This window comes from Exophiala mesophila (genome assembly GCF_000836275.1).
Source record: "Exophiala mesophila strain CBS 40295 unplaced genomic scaffold supercont1.5, whole genome shotgun sequence".
NCBI lineage: Eukaryota > Fungi > Ascomycota > Eurotiomycetes > Chaetothyriales > Herpotrichiellaceae > Exophiala > Exophiala mesophila.
In genome coordinates this window covers 3,408,925-3,435,693 of record NW_015622508.1, presented here as the reverse complement: position 1 = coordinate 3,435,693, position 26,769 = coordinate 3,408,925, and the positions used below count along the sequence as shown (strand labels likewise).

At 51.4% G+C, this 26,769-nt stretch overlaps 11 protein-coding genes across 12 annotated transcripts; 7 read left to right on the top strand and 4 right to left on the bottom strand.

The window, feature by feature from the left end:
* Positions 1-180: 180 nt before the first annotated feature.
* Positions 181-1,021, top strand: PV10_07903 (uncharacterized protein; the record flags this gene model as incomplete). Its single annotated transcript, XM_016372860.1, has 2 exons — positions 181-782; positions 863-1,021. Exons 1-2 carry the CDS (start codon positions 399-401, stop codon positions 1,019-1,021), a joined length of 543 nt encoding a protein of 180 aa, XP_016222192.1. The 5' UTR covers positions 181-398.
* An 819-nt stretch (positions 1,022-1,840) lies between these two features.
* On the top strand, positions 1,841-5,519 carry PV10_07902 (uncharacterized protein). The gene has a single exon (XM_016372859.1). It carries the CDS (start codon positions 2,177-2,179, stop codon positions 5,156-5,158), a length of 2,982 nt encoding a protein of 993 aa, XP_016222191.1. The 5' UTR covers positions 1,841-2,176; the 3' UTR covers positions 5,159-5,519.
* A 91-nt stretch (positions 5,520-5,610) lies between these two features.
* On the bottom strand, positions 5,611-7,664 carry PV10_07901 (uncharacterized protein; the record flags this gene model as incomplete). Its single annotated transcript, XM_016372858.1, has 6 exons — positions 5,611-5,878; positions 5,984-6,191; positions 6,291-6,344; positions 6,403-7,091; positions 7,147-7,409; positions 7,469-7,664. The coding sequence occupies 6 exons, from the start codon at positions 7,662-7,664 to the stop codon at positions 5,687-5,689; spliced, it is 1,602 nt and encodes a 533-aa protein (XP_016222190.1). The 3' UTR covers positions 5,611-5,686.
* Positions 7,665-9,950: 2,286 nt separating this feature from the next.
* Positions 9,951-11,514, top strand: PV10_07900 (uncharacterized protein). The gene is made up of 3 exons (XM_016372857.1): positions 9,951-10,295; positions 10,351-10,398; positions 10,450-11,514. Exons 1-3 carry the CDS (start codon positions 10,170-10,172, stop codon positions 11,119-11,121), a joined length of 846 nt encoding a protein of 281 aa, XP_016222189.1. The 5' UTR covers positions 9,951-10,169; the 3' UTR covers positions 11,122-11,514.
* Positions 11,515-11,701: 187 nt separating this feature from the next.
* On the top strand, positions 11,702-13,669 carry PV10_07899 (uncharacterized protein; the record flags this gene model as incomplete). The annotated part of the gene is made up of 2 exons (XM_016372856.1): positions 11,702-13,389; positions 13,570-13,669. 2 exons carry the CDS (start codon positions 11,702-11,704, stop codon positions 13,667-13,669), a joined length of 1,788 nt encoding a protein of 595 aa, XP_016222188.1.
* A 65-nt stretch (positions 13,670-13,734) lies between these two features.
* Positions 13,735-15,359, bottom strand: PV10_07898 (uncharacterized protein). The gene has a single exon (XM_016372855.1). It carries the CDS (start codon positions 15,317-15,319, stop codon positions 13,769-13,771), a length of 1,551 nt encoding a protein of 516 aa, XP_016222187.1. The 5' UTR covers positions 15,320-15,359; the 3' UTR covers positions 13,735-13,768.
* A 148-nt stretch (positions 15,360-15,507) lies between these two features.
* On the top strand, positions 15,508-16,537 carry PV10_07897 (uncharacterized protein). The gene has a single exon (XM_016372854.1). It carries the CDS (start codon positions 15,607-15,609, stop codon positions 16,054-16,056), a length of 450 nt encoding a protein of 149 aa, XP_016222186.1. The 5' UTR covers positions 15,508-15,606; the 3' UTR covers positions 16,057-16,537.
* Positions 16,236-17,184, bottom strand: PV10_07896 (uncharacterized protein; the record flags this gene model as incomplete). The annotated part of the gene is made up of 2 exons (XM_016372853.1): positions 16,918-17,184; positions 16,236-16,863 (listed from the first exon to the last, which is right to left on the bottom strand). Exons 1-2 carry the CDS (start codon positions 17,061-17,063, stop codon positions 16,236-16,238), a joined length of 774 nt encoding a protein of 257 aa, XP_016222185.1. The 5' UTR covers positions 17,064-17,184.
* A 676-nt stretch (positions 17,185-17,860) lies between these two features.
* PV10_07895 (uncharacterized protein) lies at positions 17,861-21,308 on the top strand. Its single transcript, XM_016372852.1, has one exon. It carries the CDS (start codon positions 18,001-18,003, stop codon positions 21,103-21,105), a length of 3,105 nt encoding a protein of 1,034 aa, XP_016222184.1. The 5' UTR covers positions 17,861-18,000; the 3' UTR covers positions 21,106-21,308.
* A 222-nt stretch (positions 21,309-21,530) lies between these two features.
* On the top strand, positions 21,531-24,374 carry PV10_07894. Of its 2 annotated transcripts, XM_016372850.1 has the most exons (4): positions 21,531-21,812; positions 22,015-23,514; positions 23,667-23,947; positions 24,019-24,374. In XM_016372850.1, exons 1-3 carry the CDS (start codon positions 21,684-21,686, stop codon positions 23,751-23,753), a joined length of 1,716 nt encoding a protein of 571 aa, XP_016222182.1. In that variant the 5' UTR covers positions 21,531-21,683; the 3' UTR covers positions 23,754-23,947; positions 24,019-24,374. The 2 variants fall into 2 exon arrangements, with proteins under 2 accessions (XP_016222182.1, XP_016222183.1); XM_016372851.1 differs by lacking the exon at positions 24,019-24,374 and having other exon boundaries at positions 23,667-23,985.
* On the bottom strand, positions 23,915-26,035 carry PV10_07893 (uncharacterized protein). The gene is made up of 2 exons (XM_016372849.1): positions 25,053-26,035; positions 23,915-24,977 (listed from the first exon to the last, which is right to left on the bottom strand). Exons 1-2 carry the CDS (start codon positions 25,771-25,773, stop codon positions 24,832-24,834), a joined length of 867 nt encoding a protein of 288 aa, XP_016222181.1. The 5' UTR covers positions 25,774-26,035; the 3' UTR covers positions 23,915-24,831.
* Positions 26,036-26,769: the final 734 nt, after the last annotated feature.

Genomic DNA, 26,769 nt, shown 5'->3' with positions numbered 1-26,769 from the left:
TTTTGGGCGTGGGGCCATTGGACCCATCGTGCCATCAAACCTCCTCGGGTTCAAAGCACGAGCAACTTTCCACCACTCTCGAGGTCTCTATCGGCTGATCGTATGACGTCGAATCAGAGCAAGCCAATAGGCTCTCCTTGACAGGCTCATCCTGAGGATGCTCCCATGCCAGACCAATCCATCTTGAATGAATACGGGCCACCGAGCTTCGACCCCTCAACTCAAGAGACCTCACCCAAGGTAACAAACTGCGCCTGAGAAACATCTTTTGATTTCCTTGTATACCTGACCTGTTTGGTTGTTTCCTTGACGAAGCATATCCAGACTCGCATCAACGTTGTCGATCCACCAGACTACCACAGTACCACACGTATAGGCGGAAGCTCTCCCTACTAATCATGTCTTCTTCATCCTGGCAAGACCGTCGCTTCATGTTCCCTACTGGACGACAGGTCCACGAAGGAAGCACCAACTTTGTTCCCCCACCTCCCACCGATGCAGCTGTGGGCATTGTCCCTGCTGCCACTACCGCGGGGGCCGCAGGAGGCACGACAAGTGGCAGCCCCCTGGCCGCTGGCAAGGTTCTACCCTCGTGGGAAGGCGATCGCCGCTTCATGTTTCCATCCCCCAGGGAGATCCATCAGCCGGGCCGTCGGCCATCGGGCTCCAGTGGCAGTGATAAATCGACGGCCAGCTCATCGGGCAAGGCAGCTTCGCCTCCTCCACCCACGGCCGCGACACCCTCTAATCCAATTGCTTCTGCCATTGCTGGCCGAAGAAGGGTATGTGGTGTGATTGACATCTCTCAACCCAAACCCAAATCCAAAGTGATTATCCGTTAACATATTTGATTACCCACCAGTCTTCGGCCGCCTCCCAAGGTGGAATGTTCGGCGGTCTCATGGCTCGACGTGCGAGTGATGAAAACACCGATCGACGCCAGAGCTGGGATGACATCAAGAACAACCAAGGGGGGGGATTTCTGAGTAACATCTTGGGCAAGCCGGCCGACAAGAAGTGACGGTTGCATACGAACGTACAAGAAGTTGATACATACTCTGCTCGTGTATCGAGGGATGCACTCATCGTCACACATTCAGATTGCTTGTCAAGTATGGAGACTTGATCGGGGAGCATTCTTGCAAACACCATGGTTGCACTTGTGAATGACTGTCCTGCAGGGGTCGACCCTGTCAAGTGAAATGTATTATGTTTATGGCTAAACTGCAACTATTGAATCAGATATGCTTGATACTGATATATGATGCATCAGTTCTTGTAGCTGGTTCCGCACGGAATTACCTGGTACTGGCCAAAGAACCCCAATCACATTCCTCTCCTCTCAAGTCAACCACTATGAGTGAGTTCTCGATGACGACGATGATGATGATGACGACGATCTCTGTTCTGTGTGCTACCGAGATTCCATCACGTGGTCCATGGCAGTAGAAGACAAAAGTGGCAAGACTCTGTAATCGGAACGGTTATCTTTTTAACTATGTAAGTACTTGGAGAATGAAGAGTCCATTCTACATAAATACCTACTAGGTACCCTTCTAATCCCTCATCAGACTGACACCACCGTTTAATAATGCTCACAGGCTCGCTTATAGGGGCAAGAGGCGGTCAGTCTCTAGCAAACGTTCAACCTGAGATACCTCTAGTGCTTTGACTAGGAAAGTTAAGTGACCCTCCAGCGGTCCTCTCCCCAATGCTCAGTTTTCATTATTGCTTGACAGGCCCTGGGTTAATCCCTGTAATTACTCGGTAGCTAATTTACTACCTAACTAATAACTTACACCTTGGCTTGTTGCTATAATGTGAGGCCTATTTGAATCATCTGGGCTGCGGTCCTTGCCGCTTAACCGCCAACCACCAACCACCAACCGCCAACCTCCACATCTTGCCATAGTCATCCTGGCCACCAAAGTTGGGCTTTTCATTTCTTAATTCGTAGCTGAACTTCTTCCGCTCGTTTACTCTCCTCTCCCTCTATCCTCCTTTCCTCATCCATGTCACGACGACAAGACCATGTTATCGGCAGGTTGCTAGACCAAAGAGCCTCTCAATGGCCATCTAAAATGTTGTTACACTAGCCTCGACTCTAGCGACCCCAGTTCCCTTCATACTGGCCTTGGGAGTTGATTCCCTTGAGTCACATGCTCTTCACAACAACATGGCGACGACTGCCACCACCGCTTCCCAAACAGGCCTGCTGAACCTTGAGAAAGAGCTTGTGTGTTTCATTTGCACCGAGCTTCTCTACCAGCCGCTGACCTTGATCGACTGCTTACACTCATTCTGTGGCTCCTGTCTTAAGGAATGGTTTTCTCACCAATATCGCAAAGCAGCCCACTCGCATTCTTCGTCCTCTGCCAGCCCTTATACCTGCCCAACATGTCGAGCCCCAGTCAAAGATGCTCAGCACAATGCCATGATAAACACCCTGCTCGACATGTTTCTGGCCGCCAACCCAAGCAAAGCAAGATCGGAGCAAGAAAAGGCAGAGATGGCTCAAGGTTATAACCCCACCGACAATATCATGCCCAAAGTCGAGAGTCACCGCCGCCGCGAGCGTCGCCGTCGAGAGGAGGAAGAAATCGCCGCTAGAGAGAGGCGGACTGCCAACGATGCCATCAGAGAACGCGCTGCTCATTCTCAACTTCTTGACCCTGAGGCAAGCGCCTCCAGAGGCAGTCGAGCCAGCCAGTCGAGGAGTCGAGACCGCCGAGATCGCAGAGACAGGTCTGAGAATTCTAGAGATCCCGACCGCAGACAGACTAGGAACGACATCTCGGATTCAGAAGCACTCCCAGCCCATCCTCCCTCTGCTCGCTCGTCAGATTCCTTCGACCAAACTTCTTTGTCGCCACCTCCCACCTCTCCTCGCCACCCGGATGCTGTTGAAGCACGTCAGAGGGGCGTGCGCACTGTCGCCCACCAAGCTAGCTTGCGCTCAATTGTCAGCGCCTCAGAGAGTGGAACCGGTACTGGCGACAGCCTTAGTGAGGCACAACTGATGCAGGATATCATAGCAGAAGGCCTTCTGGACGGTATCAACGTCGACGAATTGACCGAGGAACAACAGGACGAACTCAGCGAACGTATCGCCGAACGATATAGACAACTGCACCCTGAAAGGGTTCGCCGCCGTCTGAGCAACGAACGGCGAGCTGAAGCGAGACACAACAGCCTCCCCACCCGTCCAGCAGTGAGACATCAAGACGCCGCTGTCGATGAGTCTAATTCTGGTCCCAGACAGGCGTCGAGAAATTCCGCCCGGCGACAAACTCAACCAAGTCCCAGACCAACCCATCCGGTGCCCGCCTCCTCGTCAGACCTCCGTCCGCCCACATCATACCCTCAGATCAGTCCAGAACAGGCATTGACACCGCCTCAACAATCCTCTCGTCGAAGAAGGGCATCTAATGAGAGTGGCAGGAGCGAAGCCTCTACAGCAAGGAGTTCTCGGATAGCCCAAGTCCCGGTCACCCGAATTGCATCCAACAATAGGTCTGCGACAGATCTGTCCAACAGACCACAGTCATCGTCTTTTTCTTCAGATCGCCCCAGACAGCCGCCCAGCACCGAGAGATCCAACACCGACCCACAAAGATCACCACGGGCCTCTGATGTCTGGAGAGCTGGTGGGGGCCAGGTGGCCAGTCCTCCTGAATTCGCCAACCCCATTGCATCTGCAGCCCCGGTCGAATCGCCCCGAACCATTTCAACTGGTCCCAGTAACGCGCCCATTCCTGTGGTGCCACTCATCACTTCTGATCCGGGGGCCTCTGCCCCAGAACCCGCTATTCATCCCGTCCTGATGACCACATTTGATGAGCCGACCATCTCCTGCGCTCGTTGTAACCGGACCGACATCCAGTACGAGATACATAAGCATTGCGCCCCGTGCAATCTGGATCTTTGTTTGAGATGCTACAAGAGTGGTCGTGGGTGTAATCACTGGTTTGGATTTGGTCACGCAGCAATGCTCAAATTTGAAGCTTCACATCCACGCAGCAACCAACAGCTTGAACTCCCCCATCTCTTGATTGGTAGGCAGTACCGCAAGCCGCCGTCAAATTCGAGACAGGGCACGAGGGCGAGCATCCTTCTCACCACCTCTGACCCAGCTTCGCGCCTCGCGGAAGGCAACTTCTGCGATCGTTGTGGTCGTTTTGCTAATGCCTGCTTCTGGTCCTGTGACTACTGTAACGATGGCGAGTGGGGATTTTGCAACGATTGTGTCAATACCCAGCATTGCTGCACCCATCCACTGTTACCCGTCGCCCACAAATCATATGACCCTCGATCTGCTAGTCATCGTCAAGGAGCCATCATCCAGTCGGGTTCAGTCACTCTCAGTCCTTACCGCCGTGGTGGCAGGGATTCGTCACCAGCCCATAGTTTACCATCGAGCGCCGCATCCGCAAATGGGACATCTCCAGGACCCCGAGCCGACTTCATCCCACTCATCATGACCACCAATTGCGACATCTGCTCCCGCCCCATCGCGCCCGAAGAGATGCGATATCATTGCCCCAGCCACCCAACACCATCACCAGACAGCAATGATCAAGTCGGCGATTTCGACATCTGTAGTGACTGCTACCACGGACATGTCAAGACCGGTCGCATTCCACCAGAAGATGGCCCTGATGGCTGGCGCTTGTGCCCTGCTGGCCACCGTATGGTCTCCATAACCTTTGATCCCGATCGAGATGGTGGCCAGAGGAGAACCGTCATCTGTGATCTGGTCGGGGGCACAAAGTTGTCAAAGGAAGACATGATCTCCTGGCGGCAGAGAAGCACGCGTACAGGGGGTGCGGCTCCTTCGATCCCAATCTCTCTTCTGGACCAAGGGCAATGGTCTTGGCGTGAAGATCCAAGTGGCACCAAACGTGCGACCAGATCCCGTTCGTCGACAGTACCGGATGCCTCCGCTACCAAATTCCCGCCTGACGGAGGCCCGGGCAAAGTCTGTCGTGCTCTGTGGAGCTATTATCCAGAAGACGGCGAAGATGGCCATGGCGAGCTCATGTTTCCCAAACACGCCGAAGTCCGGGAAACGGAGGAAGTCAATGAAGATTGGTGGTATGGCGTCTATGCGGGAGATGTGGGCGTCTTCCCAAGCGTCTATGTCAGAGAAGTGTCTTAGAATATTCGCAATGGTTTAGAACATGTGTTGGTCTCCTTGGCATACGAATCATGTACCAGGAACGAGTTACGCCAAAGCATGCATGAAGCCGCACGTTGAATGAAGAGATGACCAAGTGATGAGAATGAGCACAGCACCAAGACCTTCATATCCAATCGTTGATTTAATTGATCAAGTATATTATCAATTCTGTAATTGAATGGCATTAGGACACATTGATACCAAAAGATTGCATTTGCAACCAAGGCACTTACAGTCACACCAAGATTAGAAACGAAATGCCATGTTTGACTCCGAACCCCCCAGCTCCTTCATTTATTAGCTAGGTATGTTGACTACGCGGCATGGAGATAAACATCTACACAGGACTCGCCTCGCCTCGCCTCGCCTCTCAAGCGCTTGATCACGATGATACCACACGCAGCGTGTTCGGATGGCCTAGGAGCGACCTCCTTGTATCAACGCATCGCACCGTGTCCCATACCAGTCCGCCAGACGGCCATGAGTCCATGTTCAGTTGAAGACTCTTCAAGCAGCCTTGTTGGCGATCTCTTGCTGCTCGACGCCACCGTTCTTCTCATCCAAGGTATTGCCCACTATTCCTCTGCGCTCGGCCTCCTCGTCCTGCATGGCGGCCTTTTCCAGCTCGGCCTGTTCTTCCGCGGTGGCATTGTAGTAATGAATGGCGACCTGTTCACCAAATTGGGCGTTGATGTCCTCCTATCGGTCCCGCTGTCAGAATGTGTTCAAGTTTATCCACTGGAAGGGAGGTCCCGGTTTGCTCAAGCAAAACTTCAACATAGAACCTTGGTAGAAAGGACTTACCAAGCTTCGTCCCTTGGTCTCAGGACACATGAAATAGACGAAAAGGATGTGAAGCGCAGTTGGAATGATCAACACCAGGAAGAACTTCCAGCCAATCTTGTCGAGCGCAATCGGGCCCGCCACGAGGAGAATAATGTCGGCCAGATACAAACCGGCCATGCCGATTCCCATACCTTGGCTACGAATGTGGGTAGGGAAGATTTCGGAGCTGGTTGAGGAGGCACCAATGTCAGTATTCATGGTGGTCATGAAAGAAGAGCACAGCGCCCATCACCACGGCAGTAACCTTTGGAGATAGGAAACTTACAGATAAAGGAATTGACTAGCGTCCATAAAAGTTGACCAGAAGGGGGTGATGAACCTGTTCCTTTTGTCAATTTCCGAGGTAATGAGATGGAGAGTTTCACAGCATAGCTTACAGGAAGATGAAGAAGATGGCAGCGTTTTGACCGGCACGGTTGTCGGTTCCCAGGAATGAAGCTTGCAGTGCGATTTCGCAGATGAGTGTAATGAGAATTCCAGTAAGGCCAATCAACATGAACCTGCGTCGTCCGAATCTTTCAATATAGAACGCGCAAAAGATGTTGCCAGGGATGGTTGAAGTAACCCAGAGCGACGTGAGAAGTAGAGGCATATACCCTGTCATTCCGAGGGAGATGTAGAGCAAGATCCCGTAGTTGGCAATGATGAGGACGCCGGTAAATTGGTTGTTCCACATGAGTAGAAAACCAACAAGCGCCCTTCTTCGGTTGGCCGGCGTTTTGACGATCTCAAATTTGGAAGTGGTAGCATTAATCTGACGGTCAAGTTCGACTTGTTTCTTCATTTGATAGAACTCTTTGCGGGCAAGAGAGTCGTGAGGATCACCTTTCGTCCGATGAAGGCGCTTGATCACCTCGTGGGCCTCATCAAATCGATCGTGCATCATGAGCCATCGAGGACTGTATGGGAGCCACGGAGAGCCAGCAAGGAGTAGGAGTGCTGGGATGGCCTGAAAGGCGATGGGGAACCGCCATGGGAACGAGGAAGTCGAGCCACTCGTAGAGATAAAGGAGACTCCAAAACCTAACCAACCCGACAACGAGTACCCCATTGCAAACATGACACCCTTTCCACTCGTCAGCAACGACACGGCGGCGGCAGCGACCAATTATTCAACTTACGTGCATAGAGACCATGAAGCCCCGAGACTCTGGAGTGGAGACTTCGGCTTGGTACATAGGGATGGCAGTGACAAGTGCTCCAATCCCAAAGCCGTTGATGAGCCGACCAACTATGAACATGGCATTGTTTACAGAGCCAGCACAGATACCAGCACCGATGGAGAGGATGATCGCAGACCATTGAATGGTCTTCTTCCTGCTGTATCGATCGGCGAAGTAGGAGCAACCAGCACAGCCGATGGCAGAGCCAGCAGCGTTTACACCTGGAGGAAAGACAGTCAGGGAGGTGAATAGAGGTGGTCAAGGCACAATCGATTCTCACCGTTGAATGCACCAATGTACTCTGCGGTACGGCTATAACCATCCTCGCCAGCTTGTGCAAGGCCCAGCGAGGCATAGAAAGAAGGCTGACCAATGGTGGACCCAATGATGGCCATGCCATATGAGCATGCTGTAGAACCTAGCGCGACATAAATGACCACGGCCAGGTTGAAAGCATTAGGAATGAGTTTTCCCATGGTGAAGGTGAGGTAGTTGTTTGTGCACAGAGCGCAAAAGATAGTTGTCCAGATTTTACTGGCAAGGAGACTGGCAGACCTGAGGGGGTTTAAGAGAACAGGAGGGGGGGTTAATATACATCGGAGGAGAAGTTTCTCAGGAAATGTCCCACAGCATGCAAGGCGCGATCTTGACGATCAGAGGATACCATTGGTAAGGCCCGAGGATATGATCCAAATGAAGACATTTGGTTGCTATACTCCGTAGTGGCAGCGTACGGAGTAAGCGCACAACCACGCTTGGGGGTTCTGTATACCAAGATCCCAAGAGGCTCATCACGCGTGGCTTGTCTGTAGAAGCATGGTCATTTGCCCGCACGAGATTGAGGCTAGACCTGGGGCAGGCCCACAAAATCGCTGGTAAGCTAAAGTTCCGTCAAAGCCAAACTGGAATGGTGAGACGACCAACCAGATAGAGAGCTTGGACATCCAGGCGTGCCAGGTCAGTAGTGAGTGGAGTCATTGATTCGCACGTCGACGTTCTGAATCCGGGGTGGTCAAACCTGGGGAACTTAACAGCGCCCAGCTCCACTAACGAAGTAAGCGAGGGCACGGTATAGGATAGAGTGTTAGCGGTTCTTCGGCCTTCCGGTGGAAATGCTGTCATGTCAGGGGAGGGGTACTTCGTTAGTGTCTCGAAACAGCCGCTGAATTCTGGCGAAAAGTGATTGATACCCGAGGTCAACATCTCGAAATGGCCAAGAGCGACGCTTTTCTCGAGACTGGCGTCGAAGATAGTCAGTGATGCCTGACACCAAGTTTCGACTACTCAGGAAATTGATTTCCTAGAACTCCACTTCAACAGCATTGATTCGGTCGTTCCAAGTTGCCTAAGAATGCATGCACAGGTATTGCAGACAACGGAGTATCCCACAAGCATGGTCAACTCTCCTTCCTAATATCTTGAATATCTTGGGCAAACTCAAATGAGAAGATGACCAAAGACGACCTGTCGACCCAGCAGTCTGGTTTGAAGTCGTCCAGCCACGGCGGCGCATCCGGTGGGTGAGGATGAGCGGCGCGGTAACACGCTTGAGTAACCTTGACCCTTTCCATCGAAGTGAACAAGTCAAAAACTCTCGACCCCTTCGCTACCGATTCTTAGACCGCACTATTACATCGCACGTGTTTGTTGCGGTTGACAGGTGTGCCTGGTTCCAAGATCTCAAAAACATCTAGTTTCTGCCGTGTTCACACGCAGCGATTTACAATGCCAGTAGACATAGCGTTGACTCATTGGGTAGCCCACGAATTATGCGTCCTGGCGATAAGGGGCTCGTGAGAGCTGGAGAGGCAGAGAGTTGGTCAAGGTGGCGTGCTAATGGTGCAGACAAGGTCCACGATGGCCTTCAACAACAAGTCGGGCATTATTTTCGACCAAGTCTCGAGTGTTAATGAGTAGCCTGCAGTGCCTGGGCCCTGGGTGTCGTGGCGTCCCCACATTTTGTATGAAGTATGTATACAGGTGTGTGACAGGGTGACCGGTCAGGTGAGTCAAAGATGTTGGTCGGAGCTGATAGTATTGTACTCCGTATGCCAATCCAGTGGAGCTGTCCGTTTTGGGTTTGCCCACGTCTTGATCCCTATTCTAAGTAATGACTCTTTAATGGTCTGTGTGGGAAACGCCGGACCAATTTCGGACGAGGTTTCGACAATGGTAGCACAAGTAGTCAAAGACTCAGCTCTTAGCGATGAACGACCGACAAAAGCATTCTGGGTTCCTAAGCATTGTTCATGCTATGTGGCTGCCTTTGAAACTGCATAGCAAGCCATGAGAGTGAAAAAAAAGGCTGGTCTGGAGCAAGAATTCCTAAAAGCCTTTTTGGTGGGGTGGGGGGGGGGGGGGGGGGGGGAAGGAAATGCTTCGACCATGAGGTTGCGTCTGTGGGTGGCTTGGAGTTCCCATCCGTGGAGGGATATGTGGAGTAATTTCTCCTCATTCTAAAGTATGGAGAGGGACGTACGGAGTAGGCGGAGGATAGTTCTGGAGGGCACTCTGGTCGAATGATGAAGACAATCGCTATGGATGGGCACGGTGTAACATGAAGGCCGTGGTGGGTTTGTGGGCCAAACGCAGTTGACGTATTACACATCTATGGTTCACCGTAGCATTCGTATATTGCCTTTTGAAGAAATAGACTCCCCCGTAGCCAGAGCCAAGAAACTCGTGACCCTGCTGACTCATCTATCATGTGGCTGTAAGACGCGTTCTGTCCTGTCCGACTGACGCCTGCAGTCATTGCTGCTCTTCCGTATCAACTTGACGACCATTGCGCATACCCAAAGCTGCCTTGACATCAATCAACCCATCATCTCATCAATTTACCGCTTCTCCCCAACCATAATATTTCTGCCCATCCTCCACCTTGTCCTAGAGATTGACCGTGTCCTTGCGCCTTTCATATCCTGGCTCGCACATTTACACCTCCCACCTCGCAAGGGCTACTGGCCTAATCGTCCGACACAATGCCCGGTTTTGATTTCAGCAACTACAATCGCAATGCCGCACTTCATGCACGAGGAGTCCCCTTGCCCAAGGCGACGAGTACTGGTACCACAATCGTTGGATGCATATACGACAATGGTGTTGTGGTCAGTCTACCACTCTTCCATGACGGGGCGCAGCCCAGAATTAACGCAAATCCAGATCGCAGCAGACACTCGAGCCACCAGTGGGCCTATAGTGGCAGACAAGGTAAGCCCAGTTGCCCTCGACATTCCACTGATGAATACTCACCCTGGATAGAACTGTGAAAAACTACACTACATCTCCCCCAGTATCTGGTGCGCAGGTGCTGGAACCGCCGCCGATACCGAATTCACCACCGCCCTTATTTCATCCAACCTCGAGCTTCATTCACTATCCACTGGTCGGGCCCCTCGTGTCGTCACCGTCATGACCATGTTGAAACAACATCTGTTCCGGCATCAGGGACATATTGGTGCATATCTTGTGGTGGCTGGTGTCGATCCCACTGGGGTGGGTCTCTTCACCGTCCATGCACACGGTTCTACGGACAAGCTTCCCTACGTCACGATGGGGTCTGGCTCTCTGGCGGCTATGGCTGTCTTTGAATCCAGCTGGAAGAGCGGTTTGACACGAGACGATGCCGTCAAGCTGTGCTCCGATGCCATCCTCGCCGGTATCTTCAATGATTTGGGATCGGGGAGTAATGTGGACGTGTGCGTGATGGAAAAGGACAAGCCAACACAGTTGATGAGAAACCACATCACCCCGAACCAACGTGTACGGAAGGAACGAAACTACAAATTCGCTCGGGGTACCACAGCAGTGCTGAATGAGAAGATCATTTCAAAAGAGGACATTGGTCGGTATGTGACCATCCAAGAGCTGGGAAACGGCAGTGATTCGGACAGCTTGGTGGTGGTGGAGAAGATGGATGTGGACGAGATATGAACTGGATTGGCTTCCGCTCATTTGCATCTTGTAAGACCAGTGTACTTGGAGTCATCGAGGGTGTGACCATCCAATCAGTCCATGGCTTCAGGAGCTTTAGGAGTGTGCATTACTTGATCCACGTCGCACGTACCGTACCAGGGCGGCTTTTGCAATAGACTGGGATCAAGAAGAAAGCGTGGAACGTGTTTTGAACTCTTGCTGTCCATAACAACGGCAGTGATTTGGGGAATTTACCTCATGAGGCACTCGTGATAAAGTATACAGGAGGGAGGCTTCTTGGCAACCAAGGCCACCTCTCACACATCATACTAGGTATCACATCAATTCATCCTCTTCAAAACACCAACACCAACACCAACACCAGTCACTAATCGAAACTGCATTCTAAACCGAACAACCTTGAAGTAAATCCATGGGTCGAAAAAGTCTAGAAGTAATCTCCTACACCATTTCAATGCATCTTGAAGAAGACCATGTGTCATAACAAAGATATGGCACTTGTTGATGGATACGACGACTTCGACTGAACCTTAGCAGAGAGCGTCTTACAGAATTACCCAACAGAATCGCAAGAACAATGGGATCAGCTCCAGGAAGCGGCACCCTGCTACTAATATTTATCCAAGTCACGTCTAGGGCCTTCACATTTATCGGTAATCAATTTCTGCTTCGCTTCCTTTCGCCAACCTTGTTGGGCATTTCGGTCCAGCTTGAGTTGGTTTCCGTCACCAGTCTCTATTTCGCTCGAGATAGTCTCCGTGTAGCTCTACAGCGAGCCCCTCCCAATCGGGAAGATGGCAACACGGCCCAAAAGAGCGTCGTCAAGAGTGGTGTCCAGACGCAGATAGTAGTCAACCTCTCCTACCTCGCCGTCGCGTTGGGAGTGGTTGTATCTGTCATTTTCGGGTGGTCTTATCTCGCATCCGCTCCATCCGAGGCTCTGAACACTCCATACTTTGATATTTCGTTCAAGATTTATATTTTGGCCACCCTGGCTGAATTGGCCGCTGAACCAAGTTTCGTTGTCATTCAGCAAGAGGCCCTATATCAAGACAGAGCCCGAGCTGAAACCCTGGCCGCCATGGCTCGATGTATTGTCGCTTGTCTCACAGCTCTGCTGGGACGTGCAAAGGGATGGTCACCCTCGATCCTTCCTTTTGCTACCGGACAAGCCGCCTATGCTGTCATCCTCTTTACACTATATCTCATTCCGGTCCTACAGTCCTCGAGAAAAAATCATTTTCATTTGATGCCGCGTCTCATGTCACCCATCTCGACCTCGAATTCATCCGAATCATCAACGTGCCCGCCGTCAACAAGCGTTAGCTCACCATATTATCTCTCCCTTCTTCACATCCCTACACTTCACCTCGCCGCCACAATGTATATGCAATCCGTCTTCAAGCTTCTTCTCACCCAGGGAGATGCGTTTGTCCTCTCACTTTTTTCTAGCCTGTCCGACCAAGGTGCCTTTGCCCTGGTATCCAACTACGGAGGTCTTCTCGCCCGCTTAGTTCTCCAACCTGTCGAGGAGAGCAGTCGCAATGTTTTCGGGCGACTGTTGTCTTCGATTCCAGTCTCGTCTACAACGAGTACCATGACTGAGCGAAAATCTTGGTCAAAAGATCACGATTCAAAATCGAAGGCGCTGAAGCATCTGACCACAGTTCTTCGAATCTACCTCCTCGTCACGCTCCCTCTCCTTTCGATCGCTCCCGCTATTCTTCCGTGGCTCACTCCTTACTTGCTCCCGCCCACCTGGCGTTCTCCTGCCACAACTTCTCTATTGAGCTGCTATGTCTATTATCTACCCCTTAGCGCCATCAACGGGATCCTTGATGCATTTGTCACCAGTGTTGCCACTCCCTCTCAATTGAGGAGACAGAGCCTGTGGATGGCCGCCTTCACCTGCATCTACGCTGGTGCAGCATGGATATTCCTCTCGAAATTCGATATGGGGGCCCGTGGATTGGTCTTGGCCAATACGGTGAACATGGGAGCGCGGGCGTTTTGGGGTCTAAGATTTGTCTGGCACTGGGTCCAGGAGAACAGAGACGCGGCCAGGTTAGGGGCCGAGGAGAGCAAGGGGGCCACACCCAACGTGTGGAGAGATGCATGTCCGAACATTGCCAGTGTCTGTGTCGCCAGTGTCGTCGGTGTCGTGGTCACTGGGCATGGAATACTGTGGGATCGCAATGGGTCAATGTCGGTATCGCAGCAATGGGGCGGCATCGGGGCGGGTACAGTGTTATTGGCAACATCCATGTGAGTCTCCTCTCCCTTTGATGGCCGGGTTGTGTCCTCGGACTTTTTGTGCACGTGATTGGATCTCAAAGGCGATGAAAACGTGTGTCATGATTCGGCATGTCGTGTCATATCGCATTGTCTTTTCTACTCGCAGAATTTCTACCCGAATTATACTAATTCTAGCCATTTCTTGTGCAGCGTCATCACCGAAGGCGATTTCCTGGTTCAGCTCCTGCGAGACCTTGTACCTCCTCGCCTTGTGGCGCGTATCCCATATTTGCAGCCGGATCGCAAGTGAGAAAGGGATTCGAGAATGATGTATCTCAGAACAGCCACAGGGCTAGAATAGGCGCCATGATGAACCAAGCGTTACAAGTGGTATATTCAACAAGCCCCATTAATCGTCAAACGTAATCTTGGTCGCCGTCTTGCCGTCATCGATCTCACGGTAGAATGCACCATAGCTATCATGTTGCTTCTTCTTCACCGTCGTCCCGAATCTCATCAGGCTTTCTGGCACTTCTTGTTTCGCTGCCTTCAATACGTTAATCAGTCCGCCGGCAAGTGGTTTATCTTGTTCAGTGAACAGAGTGATCGCGAGCCCATCCTTGCCCGCACGTCCGGTTCGGCCGATCCGATGTACATAATCTTCCGCAGTCAAAGGAAACGTAACATTGATGACCAGTTTGACTTCGGGAATGTCTAGCCCACGAGCAGCCACATCTGTTGCAACGAGGAGACTCACTTTGCCAGATTTGAAGCCCTCCAGGCTAGCAATTCGTGCCGACTGTGACATGTCACCATGAATCCCCGCAACGTTGAATCCACGTCCGCGGATAAAGTTTTCAATGCGATCGGCTTCTTTCTTGTATAAGCAAAAGACGAGGATGCGATCCGTCCTCTTTTTGCCTGCGGTGTGCTCTTTGAGCAGCTGCAGCAGACGTTGCTGCTTCATAGCGCCGTCGAGCACCTCGACCTTCTGCACAATGCGGGTGTTGGCACGCAATTCGCCACTGTCATCGGTGTCGTTGCGACCGATGGTAACCTTGACAGGCTGCCTCATAAAGGTGGACGCCAAGTCACGGATGGACTTGGGCCACGTCGCGGTGAACATGGCCGTCTGTCGCTTCTTGGCCGATGGCATGTGTGAAACAATGAATTTAATGTCGTCTTCGAAACCTTTGTCGAGCATACGATCTGCCTCGTCGAGTACTAGATAACGAGTCTTTGAGACATCGATAGTGCCATCAGACATGAAATCCTTCAAGCGACCCGGAGTGGCAACAATAATATTGGTTCCGTTGAGGCTGCGACGTTGTTCATCCTTGTTGGTACCACCGTAGATACAGGCAGCCTTGAGTTTCGAGCATGTTTTGCAAAGAGTGGTGATTTGTTCAAAGACCTGAATGGCGAGTTCTCGTGTGGGAGCAATGACAACAGCTCGAATGCCTTTTTTCTTTTTGAGATTGGCGAGTCGGACCACCAAAGGCAATCCGAATGCGATTGTCTTGCCGCTGCCAGTCTCTGCGACGCCGACTACATCTTTACCGGAAAGGAGAAACGGCCAGGCAGCAGACTGTATATCAGAAGGCTTCTCAAAGGTAGAAAATACAGAGGCGAACTGTGTAGACAACTCGGTGGGAAGGTGGGTGAAGGAGAGGATAGGGCGGAGGGGATCGTGCGAGCCATGATCGATCTGAACTGACTCAGTTTTGTAGAAGGAGTCGACGTCAGTTTGAGGGATAGTGTCAAGCGATGGGTGAGGTTTATAGACTGCAGCCTCCTGATCCTGATCCTGATCCTCTGGTACAGGAGTGGAATCGGCGGTGGCATCTGTGGAACTGGGAGTAATGTCTTGAAACTTGAGGCTCTCTTTTCTATCTTTCTTGCGTCTTTTCTTTTCGTCTTTAGCCAGCTGAGGGCCGTCATCTAGTTTATGTTTGCTCATGTTGGATTGTCGAGTCGTGGAATGGTAAACGTCGTTCGAGTTGTGTACTGCAACCAGAGGCGATAATTTTGTCGAGGGTCGAAGGAAGTTTTTTTGGTCGGCCAGGCCCGAAGTTTATCCGGTAGCGTACTGGGCTTGTTGGTCAACTGGAAGGTGTAACAGTCGACGCACGGTGCACATTCTTGGGAATTTTAACGACTGCGCTACTCTGCACTGTTCCCTCGTTCCGTTGTGTTCAGCCTCCCCAGATTCCTTTCCATCGGTCGGAGCTACTTGTCTCCTTCGACATGGCGTCTCTCAAAACACCACTCGAGTATGTTCAATCATGTTGGGAACGTGTCTCGCAGAATTCTCCAGTCTACAGCTTCTTCTTCTCCGACATTGTGCTTGTGAGCGCCACCGATGGCTCAATGGTGGCTAGCTTGAAGGTACACCCTAACCTTCTCAACTCGAAAGGGACCCTTCATGGTTCTGTATCGGCCACCATTGTGGACTGGGCGGGTGGCATGGCTATCGCAAGCACCGGAATGGAAAAGACTGGACTCAGCACCGACATTCACGTCTCGTATGTTTCGACGGCGAAGCTAGATGATACCTTGACCATTGAGGGTAATGTCAGCAAAGCCGGAAGGAACCTAGGTTTCACTACTGTCACCATCTACAAGGGAGAAGGCGATGAAAAATCCATTGTGGCACATGGCACGCACACCAAATACATTCTTCGTGATCGCACATGATGTGCAAGTCACCAGCACCGGAATCTTCTTTGCATCAGGCATATCTCGCTCCCATGATGCCTCTGATTCACTCGGATACCGGAGAAAAGTCTTCACTCCTAAAGCTTTAGATCTCTATCGCACCCTGCCTTACTCCTATGGGAACGTGTAGAGAATTATGGAGTGAGACATTGGGCATTTCATGGGGCTGAGGGGGCCAACCAACCTTGGGCCAGCCATTGTGTCCAGATGCCTCCGACCTCCTTGGCCAGAGCCATTGGTGTGCGTCCATCATTATCTTCCAATGTGCGAATGTCTGGTTGCGATCTTCTATCTTCCTTCTGCAGGTCAAGATTTTTCATAGCCTCCAGCACAGCGGGGGGGAAATTGGACCATTCCAATTCCGAAGCGAGAGCCAACAGAAGCCAGGCAACCTCTTGCTGGTTGTGTCGGATTGCCACGTGAAGACCAGTCCCGTCCACGGCTTCGAATGTCCCACGGTAACTTAAGATATCGATTTCTGCTTGTGATCCATCGCCTTCTTGTTCATGCTCTTCATCTTCTCGACCATCCTGAACCAGATGAACAATAGCGTCGATATCTCCCTCTCGACAAAATTCTAGGTAGGCATGTCCTCTCCGTTCTTCTGGGTATGCACGCAGATATGCCTCTTCGGTAGCAGCAGGTAGGATGTCATAGTCAGTCTGCACGCCACCTTCGTTTCTCAGGACGACCAGAACTTGTTGTTGTCCGGTGGAATCCAGTGAAGATATATTCTTCTCGCAACTGGGACATTGGGTGATGTTGTAGGCATCTAGAAAACACTCCCTAGAAATAGATTAGACGAGTAATGACACAGGATTGGGCGTTGTGTGGAATTACCAGTGATAGTGACAACCACAATTCAATAGAACATCATCAGGAACACTATTGATCTTTGCAGCCGACTTTGACTCCTCGGCATCGCTGTCTGGTTCAACTTCTATCAGGAGGGGCTCCTGACAAGCCGAGCACAAGTCTTCAGGCATTGTAAGATGTGGATGGTGTTAGGGGGAGAAGGGATATTAAAGTATTCAATTTCGTCGACACAAGCAAGGGCAAGTCTTGACTTTTGAAAAGGGAGCCCTTAATGTGATGCGTGAGAAACTGGTACCAAGCAGGCAAAAGACTCAACCCAAACAAAACTGACGGGCTTCAACTTTTTTTTTGACCAGGAACGCTATTTACAGTAGGATCTGCAGCATCATTGGGACTTTGATGCGGGGTGACGAACATTGTGGACCCCGGTCCATTGCAGTTGGCTTGATGGATCACATTAAAGCATTAAAGTGAGTGCACCTTCACGACTCTACAACAATACCTTGACTGTCTCTATATCCTTGCTGCTTGTTGACCTTGAATATTAATGAAGTGGCAGAGCACATATAGCTCCATCTACTGCAGGTGTATTTCTATTCTAATGTCTCCATTTCTGTAGCAAAGGTACCTTAGGTAGGGACTTTAACTGAGGTAGGCTGTTATTTGAAACTTGGGGGATGGTTAGAGACTCTACCTTAGTAGCCCCTCGGCCCCTGATGGTGGCTGCAAGTCCAGGCACCCCTCACTTGATTACTTCAGTATTACACTTCAGCTTATTACTGTGAAGCAGCCCGAGGCGCCCCCAATCTACCCCCAACAAGTGCCTGACCCAGTGGCTTGGACCACCCCGGCGCAGTCCTTCGGGCTCAAAGTCAGAATTAGCCCCCAGCAAGGAGTTTATACAGGTAAGGTATCTAAGGCAGGTAGATACCCTTCCACAGCTCCATGCTCCTTCACTCTTGTTCCCCTGTGGTTCTCTATGGTCAACTCCTAACCGCATCTCACATGGCACGCTTCTCTGACTTCCTCTGACCTCTCATGCTCTATTTGAATTGCTTCATTTGTCAACTCCTTACCTTGACTTGAGATCATGCCAGTTTGATCACCATGCCCGACCCTTCTGACCCTACCCCAGAAACTGAATCCATCGACCAAGATCCTCCCCAAACCCCTGAAGCAGCGCTACTTCCAAACAAGTCCCCTTCGACACCAGTCCCGCCATCGCCACCAGAGACCACCGCCCGACCCTTGAGTTCCGCAGCTGCACTTGACGCTACTCTAAGGTTCTTTGCAAATGCTAGCAACGAGACTCTCGGTGCCTGTGCCGTCGGCCTCTGCGCTTCTACGTATCTAGTCCTCGGCCGGGTCGGATTGGTCCTCATTGGTGCCGTAGGCGGTGTCGTACTTCATGCCACATGGGAGGCACACCAAGCAGATGGCGTTGATACAGACAAGGCCGCAGGGAGCCGCAAGAGGAAGGAGCTGGGTATAGAGGTTGCAAAAAGAGTTCTAGACTGGAGGGACAATCAGCGCCACGCTCGCTCAGATTCACTTTCTGTTGTCAGCACTGTAGCTGATGAGGTCGACCCAGCGAAACCTCTCGACTACAGCGGCTTCCGACCAAAAACAAAGGAGGCCTTAACCAATCTCACTGATGCCGTCATCCGGGACTATGTCCAGTGGTGGTACAGCCCGCTGCTCCCCAAGGACCAATCCTTCCCAACCGGCAGCCGACAGGTCCTCACCAGTTTCATTCTCTCCTTCTCAAATCATCTGTCTCGAAAGCGACCTGCCGACCCCTTTCTCGACTTTCTTGCCAATTCTACCTCGATCGCCATCGTCTTTCTGAGCGAACTGTCGACCGCGCTAAAGGCGTCTTCCAACCAGGATGCCGAGAAGGCCATCCAAACATATTTACACTTCCAACCTGACAGCAACTTAGCAAATGTTCTCAGCAGGGAGCAGCAAGATCGAAAACTCAACCTCGTTGCCGATGACATCCTCCAGAATTTCTTGGACTCAAAGGCCTATGGGTTCCCACTCGCTCGGACCTTTCTGCGCGAAACCCTGGCCTCGCTGTTGTTGGAAAACACCATCACTACGTGTTCGAAGCCGGAATGGATCAATACATGGATCGTCTACCTCTTGGAAGCCGGGGAGCCCGAACTGCTCAATGTCATTGACGCCGGCGTCGGAGATCTGGCCACGGTCGCTGCGCAATCAGACACTACTGCTACCGCCTCCTCCAAGCGCCACAGTCGACGCGTCAGTAAAGCGGAAGAAGCCATGGAAGAAGCCATGAGAGAAGCTCAGAGACTCAATGAGATGATCGCGGAAGACGAAGCACGCAGGAAAAGGGGTCTCCCACCCTCGGACCTGGAAGAAACCAGCTCTGTTGCGACCACCGATGTCGGTCTGGCTACCCCATCATCTTCAGACAGTGACCGCAATCGTCGCTCTGAACAGTCGCTGGATTCATCTCTAGTCTTTGACGTTGACGGGAATGCCTTCCCTTCGGCGCATCCAAGTCCAAGCAGAGAGCATCCACCTTTTACCAACTTTGACCAGTTAGGTGAGATTGCCAGTCCCGTTCAATCCGTTTCGACCGCTCCAACACCAACTGAAGTCATGGTTGCGATTCCGCTCACATTACACAATGCCACCATCACCATTATGGATCTCTCGGACGTCAGCGACCAGTCGACGTTCAAACAGCCCCCCAAAAGCGAATATCTCTTGCAAATCGAGCCTGCTTCACAACGTTTCCCGGGTTGGATGGTTACCCGCAAGTTCTCCGACTTTGATCCTTTACATGAAACCTTGAGAAAAATTGCCCCTGTGACTAGCGCTTCTGAATTCTCGCTCCATTATCCCACCTTACCCAGCTGGCGTGGTCAGAACAGTGCCACGTTGATACAGTCCCTAGAGGCTTACCTGAGATTTGCCCTCAAGTTCGAGCCACTCGCTGAGACTGCTGCCATGAAAACATTTTTGGACAAGGAAACAGGCCTCCAAAAGGCTCCTGCTCAAAGTAAGAATGTCTTGAGTCAGGGTGGTGCCGCCCTGGAGAATGTAGGGAAAAACTTTATCAATGTTCTTGGTCAAGGTGGAAAGAATATTGCAGGAGGTGGTAAGGCTGTATTTGGAGGCGTGTCAGGCGTCTTTGGTGCGGTCGCGGGAGGACAAGGTGTGCAAAAGAAGTCGACTTCCACTCCTTCTCGGGCATTTGCCCAGTCGTCAAGAAGCGATACAGCAACCCCGTCTAGTTTGAAGTACAGTTCAGAAGCTGCTCGTCAGAGCAGTGACAGTTTCGAAGCCAAGCCTGTACTGCCTAGGCGACCAGGGTCCGGGCTTCCTTCGAGTGAGAATGGTCCTAGATCTCGGTCATCATCCATGCTTGGTGGCATCAACTCTGGACGACCGTCAGAGGAGATACTCAACATCCCGCCTCCACCCAGTGAAATATCAGATGACTACCAGCCAGTTCCTCGCACGCTGACAGAGGCCATACCAGAAACACCCCCTCGAAGCCGGCAAGACACAATCACAGCCGCCGACCCTCACCAATTGACCAAAACAGAGGTATCAGCACTTCTCGAGCCCTCGGTAAATGACATGACTCCAAACACAAACACCACCAGCACTCCTGCTCTGGCCCAATCCAGTCCGAATGTATCACCAGCCAAAATCAAAAGCACGACTTTGCGCAAGAACCTCCCAATCGACGAGGCAGAAACCCGTGTGACGATTGATCTGATTTTTGCCATTCTAACGGAGCTGTACTCGCTCTCCAGTGCCTGGACAATCCGACTGTCTTTGCTGTCAGCTGCCAAAACATACCTTCTCCGTCCTCAAAACCCACAGATTGAATCCATCCGAATTCTGCTGCAAGAATCCGTCATCGACGCAAACTTTTCTGATGACGGACTCGCCAACCACATCAACAAGCTCCGGGAGAACACTTTACCGACTCCCGAAGAGCTAGCAAAGTGGCCGCAAGAGTTGAGTGCTGAGGAAAAGGAGGCACTGAGAATAAAAGCCAGGAAACTCTTGGTCGAGAGGGGTATGCCCCAGGCATTGACTAGCGTTATGGGTCAGGCAGCCAGTGGCGAGGCGTTGGGTCGTGTTTTTGATTGTCTTCAGGTGCAGGAAGTCGCCAGAGGGCTGATTTTTGCTCTGCTTTTACAGGCTATTCGGGCAACAACTCAGTAGGGTTTTGTCTAGGACGAGTGTAGGAACAAGATTTGGTTTTAGCGAGCGATGAGCACAGATGAACAGGAAGATATGACTGAGAGAGAAGACCTGACATAAGCAGGCACTGTACTATAGGGTTGAGATTTTTTTCTTGATGCAATTTCATAAGCAAGATATGGATGTTGTCAGTATGTATACGATTTCAAACAGCACTCGAGGGAACATGGTATTTCCAAGTGCAGTCGATACCCTGTCGAACATGCAAACTTCTGGCCTGAAAGCTGTGATTGAATCTATCATCTCGTCGCCGGGCTGCTTGAATGCCTCGACGGCGTTGAGAGTGAGTCACAATTCGGCAATTCTGATTGGTCAGAAGTTGACCTCAACCCACCATAAAATCAGTTTCTCTCCAGAATCAGCAGAACAAGTCTTGATAACATACAGCAAGGTCTAGACATTGAAAATATTATTCCACAGATATATCACTCTTCTCGCCGATCATCCAGGATGTGTCGCTAGGCGCCTCCCACTCTAAACGCGATTACTTTTCACTGGCTTAAGCCAAAGTTTTTTTCAGCACGGCCCAATCAATCAGGATGTCAAGACCAACAGTTCACCTACTCGACTATGTCGCGGGAAACATTCGATCTCTAGTCAATGCTATTGAGAAATGTGGCTATGAGGTGGAATGGATCAAAAGTCCCGAGGACGTCAAGAATGCTGAGGTGAGTCTGTCTCTTTTTGACGTGTGACCATGAGCTGTTTGATATTGCGGGATGCGACCGCTCTCTTGCCTGAAAGAAAGAGCCGAATAGCAATGGCCCTATCGAGATTATCGAGGTCATCGTATCGCCGCTCTTGAGCGCGATAACTCCCCCTCTGTATCTTGGAAGGCCTCCTCTAACTTATCGCCTGTTTCATTCACAGAAAATAATCCTCCCCGGCGTTGGCCACTTTGGCCACTGCCTATCAAGCCTAGAGTCCTCAGGTTATCTTCCTGCCATCAGGGCCCACATTGAAGCTGGAAAGCCCTTCTTTGGGATTTGCGTTGGTCTCCAGGCATTGTTTGCCGGTAGCGAAGAAGCTCCTCACGTGTCTGGCCTCAACTTGATCCCTTCGTCGTTGAAGAAATTTCAGCCAACAGATGCCGAGGGGAAGAGAAAAGCGGTTCCATGCATCGGCTGGAATGATGCCATCCTCAATGAAAGACAGAATGCTGTGCGGATCCCGGACAAGACCTACTACGGGCTCAGCCCCACAAGCAAATACTACTATGTCCATTCATATTTCGCGCCCTACGTCCCTGGAGTCCTCGAGTCACAAGGATGGACTGTTGCCGTGGCTTCATATGGCGGTGAAGAATATATCGGTGCGATTGGGCGAGACAACGTCTTTGCCACCCAGTTTCATCCTGAGAAGTCGGGCGCAGCGGGTCTGCGTGTCATTCAGGCATTCCTAGACGGGGCCATGTGGACGGACCCTGTTCCTCCTCCGATCCTAACCACCATGCCCCACGATCTCACACTGTCGACGCTTTCCAAGAACAATGGGCTGACGCATCGAGTGATAGCCTGTCTCGATGTCCGCACCAACGACTCTGGCGACTTGGTGGTGACAAAAGGTGACCAATACGATGTCCGAGAAAAGACATCTTCCAAGGGTGTTCGAAACATGGGCAAACCTGTTGACATGGCCCGCAAATACTATCTTCAGGGAGCCGATGAGGTGACCTTCCTCAACATTACCTCTTTCCGCGACTGTCCTGTTCAAGACCTCCCTATGCTGGAGATCCTCCGTTTAACCAGCGAATCTGTTTTCGTCCCCTTGACTATAGGAGGCGGGATCCGCGACACGGTCGACCCCGTGACCAAGCAGCAGTACAGCGCCCTCGACATTGCCAAACTCTACTTCTCGTCCGGTGCGGACAAGGTCTCGATCGGATCCGATGCGGTGTTGGCCGCCGAAGAGTACTATGCCAATGACTCCCAATTGACGGGCAAAACAGGTATCGAGGCCATTTCCGCCGCCTACGGTCGTCAAGCCGTCGTTGTCAGTGTCGACCCGAAACGCGTCTTTGTCGAGGATCCGACGTCTACGAGCCATCAAACCATTAAAACGAACCATCCGGATCCCGTAACTGGTCACGCCTACGTCTACTATGCATGTACCATCCGGGGAGGCCGCGAGACCCGAGACCTGGATGTGGTACAACTGGTGCGAGCCGTGGAAGCGATGGGGGCTGGCGAGATTTTGTTGAACTCGATCGATCGCGACGGGCAGAACCAGGGATACGATCTGGAATTAATTCGTTGGGTGAAACGAGAAGTGCAGATTCCGGTGATTGCGAGTTCAGGAGCTGGGCGGCCTAGTCATTTCGCCGAAGTGTTCAAAATGACTGCTGTCGATGCGGCCTTGGGCGCTGGCATGGTGAGTGACACCCTTTTCTTTTTTGCCATTGCCTTTTTGCTTCCCTTGCAATAATGGTAGTGGCGGACGGTGCCGCCAGCAGAGCAGAGTACTCCATGCTCTTTTATTCGTCTTGGTCTTGTTTCGCTCTGGAAACTAACAGTTGATCACAGTTCCACCGAGGCGAATACACGGTATCACAAGTCAAAGACCACCTGATCACAGAGGGTCTCTCAGTCCGGCCGTTTGAAGAGTCGTGACACCAGGACCCAGACCTGTGTTCGGGGCGGGAGGGCGTGATGAAGCCACCCACCCGTCAAAGGTACCATAGACTAGTTAGACCGCTGTGCCTTGACGAAGATAGGAGGAGACTTCGAGATACAAATGAGAAGTTCCAAATATTTGGACAATTGAATTGAGTGATAGGTTCACGTAGACTAGAGCTACCATTCAGGTAATGATAGGGGCGATTCATGTCCCTCTGCATTCTCCACTGGGCCTCTATAACAAGGCTAACAGATCTAGAATCTAACAATAACTCGACGGGCTGACCCTCAGATGGCGTGCCAATCCTCTTGCTTTGTTCTTTAGTCAATCTGAACTTGCTGACCCGCCCTCAGGGTACAGAAAGCAATGTGAGGCATTCTTTTCCGGTAGCCACGATGAGTATACCAACGGTTTTGGGTCCGACAAGTCAATGATGCGGGCCGACCATCCTCCCCTGTAGGTCTTTTCTTGGGTCGATGGGTTGAGTTGGTAGGGCATAGGCATTCCAAGAATCTCGAGATTTCAGCCTAGTGAGGAGCCTAACTCATGTTTACAGGGTTTCCCCTGTCCGTTTCTTCGCAGGTTCAGAGGTCCTTGTTTACTTTAATATCTTTGTAGCGAAGAAGAGAGTCCACGTCCCACGAAAGCGAAAAGTTGTAAGCGAAGAGCTGTATGACCTTCTTGACCGGAAAAGGCGTCAGAAGGTGATAGGATGCCCCTGACAATTCGAATGGACTGTACACAGGCGAACGAACGACAGGTACTCAGGAAGCATACTGTCATATTGTACGTCGAGACTGCGTATTGACGGCTGAGGCGGCGTTTCGTGCTTGGAGCAGACGTGGCCTTTTAAAAGACAGCGGCATGTCTGTGTGGCTTTCCGGTGTGCGACACGAGAAGTCGGGATCCTGGGTCATGGGTTCACCAATCCCAAAAAGGCAGTCCTCAGGGCTGGTTAGCGACAAGTGTCTTCTCAATACGCGCCGACACATGCAAAGCTGCAACAGGCCATCGGCCTGGAGAGCAGGTTGATGGGAGAATTGAAGACGGCTGGAGGGACAAATTACGATCCTATGAGCGCTTCTTTGCATCGACGGCTTTCGAGTCAGGATCCTGTGCCAGCTCGGTGATTGCTTGGAGCATCTTTTCACGAGTATCTCTGGTCAGGGCATCGACATCAGAGGCGGTTAGACCTTTGGTAGGAATGGGGTCGAGGACTAAGAAGATGACATGTGGTTAGCGGTACTCAGAAGGGTGAGGAGAGGTCAAAGGATAGCATGTGCACTCCATACCTTTGACTCTAATGGTGCCGCTGTAGAATTTTCTCGCCTTGATATTCAAAACTCTGGAATAGTTCTCGGCGACAACAGGAACGATAGGGACGCCAGCTTGAACAGCGAGGTGAAAAGCACCCTTTTTGAATGGTAACAACATGGGCTCATTGGAGTAGCTTCTGGTACCTTCGGGAAATATCACCACACTCTGTCGATTGCTGCGGATTGCCGTGGCAGCACCATCAAAAGCCTTCATTGCTTGGGAACGGTCCACCCGGTCGATGAAGATGGCGCCGGCGACGACCATGAACCAACCGAGAAAAGGCATTGATTTGAGAGACTTTTTTGCGGTTATACTGCAGTGTTTAGGCCACATCCAAGCTAGAAACAAGACGTCGAGTTCAGTCTGATGGTTCAGAACGAAGACGGCAGGGCGATTGGAATCCAAGATTTGGCGGCCATTGTCCAAGATGTCAAATCTGACGCCAGTTGAGAAGATATTGATCCACTTGAAAGCGCGGGCGGTAGTCCAGAAGGCATACTTGAAGTGAATGCCCAGAGATTTGAGGATGGCGCTGGCGATGACGCCGTAGATTGCACAGATGACCAGGTTGAAGTAAGCTGTCAAACTGCGAGCGACAAAAACGAGGATTCGGGGTGGGTTTGGGAGGAAGGTGATCATGGTGGTGAGGAGGTAGACGACCAGAAAGTACAGAAAATAGCGGAGGAGGAAGAACATGGTGAGAGGAGGGGTATGGAAAAGAGGGAGGATCAGGCGGCGGTGAGAGAAAACGGAACGAGGGAGGTGAGTGCGATGAGGGCGGGAGATTGCTGGTCGTTGAGGACGGGCAATGGGTAGAAAAGTTGAGGAGGAAGAGGACGGACGACGTAGGTCGAGGGCGATTTACGCAAACATGTGAGTGGTGAGGACTGAAAGTTGACGTTGACGACGCAGGATATAAAAGATCAAGTCGACCTGAGGGACCGAATGTGGAGTTGAGTTGACAGGGTTGAGTGGCTGGCTTTGGGTCACACGGACAAGCCAAAGTGGGAGGTGTTGGTGGATGAAGATCCAGTGGGGTTGCAACAAAGTGGATGATTATAACTGGGTAGTTGGCGCAGCTATGAGGCAAGTTGGCAACTTTTGTGGATAAATGGGCTGAGAAGAATGTTGACTTGGTTGTAGATGAAGAGCAGAGGGAATGAGAGGAGAGAAAAGAGATATTGGACCAAGTCTGAATGTCAAGGTTGATTATGATCTTTGGTCAACCACAAACTCGCATGTCTGAATTTGTCCCACCAAAACAACAAAAAAAAAAGCCAAACGAGAAAAGACACGACAAGAGGCAGGCGCGGATGAGATCATTGCATCCAAGTCACGTGGAGCCGAGGCACAACCCCTCCTCTCCAAAGGAAGGAAGATGCCCAAGTCCCAAGTACTCCGTAGGGTAAAAGGCAGTCACGACCTACTCCGTACTCCGTACTCCGGACTCCGGACTCCGTACGACTTGCTGTGTCTGCGCTAAGTAAAACAGTAAAACGGGATGGCGCAGGCACCTCGCCTCACCTCACATCACATCACATCACCTCACCTCACCTCCACCATGCAGTATTTCAAAGTATCAAGTATCCGAACTCCTAGTCTTGTCACTCGACTCACGCATTCGGACCCTCACCAGGACCCTCACCAGGACCCTCACCAGGACCCTCACCAGGTGGGTTCTAAACTCGCCAA

Coding starts and splice junctions, on each gene's coding strand:
- PV10_07898 (XM_016372855.1), bottom strand. CDS start 15,319: ATGAGCAAACATAAACTAGATGACGGCCCTCAGCTGGCTAAAGACGAA.
- PV10_07895 (XM_016372852.1), top strand. CDS start 18,001: ATGCCCGACCCTTCTGACCCTACCCCAGAAACTGAATCCATCGACCAA.
- PV10_07897 (XM_016372854.1), top strand. CDS start 15,607: ATGGCGTCTCTCAAAACACCACTCGAGTATGTTCAATCATGTTGGGAA.
- PV10_07900 (XM_016372857.1), top strand. CDS start 10,170: ATGCCCGGTTTTGATTTCAGCAACTACAATCGCAATGCCGCACTTCAT. Junction 10,296..10,350: donor TATACGACAATGGTGTTGTG/GTCAGTCTACCA, acceptor ACGCAAATCCAG/ATCGCAGCAGACACTCGAGC. Junction 10,399..10,449: donor GGCCTATAGTGGCAGACAAG/GTAAGCCCAGTT, acceptor CACCCTGGATAG/AACTGTGAAAAACTACACTA.
- PV10_07893 (XM_016372849.1), bottom strand. CDS start 25,773: ATGTTCTTCCTCCTCCGCTATTTTCTGTACTTTCTGGTCGTCTACCTC. Junction 24,978..25,052: donor CGGCACCATTAGAGTCAAAG/GTATGGAGTGCA, acceptor TCATCTTCTTAG/TCCTCGACCCCATTCCTACC.
- PV10_07902 (XM_016372859.1), top strand. CDS start 2,177: ATGGCGACGACTGCCACCACCGCTTCCCAAACAGGCCTGCTGAACCTT.
- PV10_07894 (XM_016372850.1), top strand. CDS start 21,684: ATGTCAAGACCAACAGTTCACCTACTCGACTATGTCGCGGGAAACATT. Junction 21,813..22,014: donor AGGACGTCAAGAATGCTGAG/GTGAGTCTGTCT, acceptor TTTCATTCACAG/AAAATAATCCTCCCCGGCGT. Junction 23,515..23,666: donor CGGCCTTGGGCGCTGGCATG/GTGAGTGACACC, acceptor AGTTGATCACAG/TTCCACCGAGGCGAATACAC.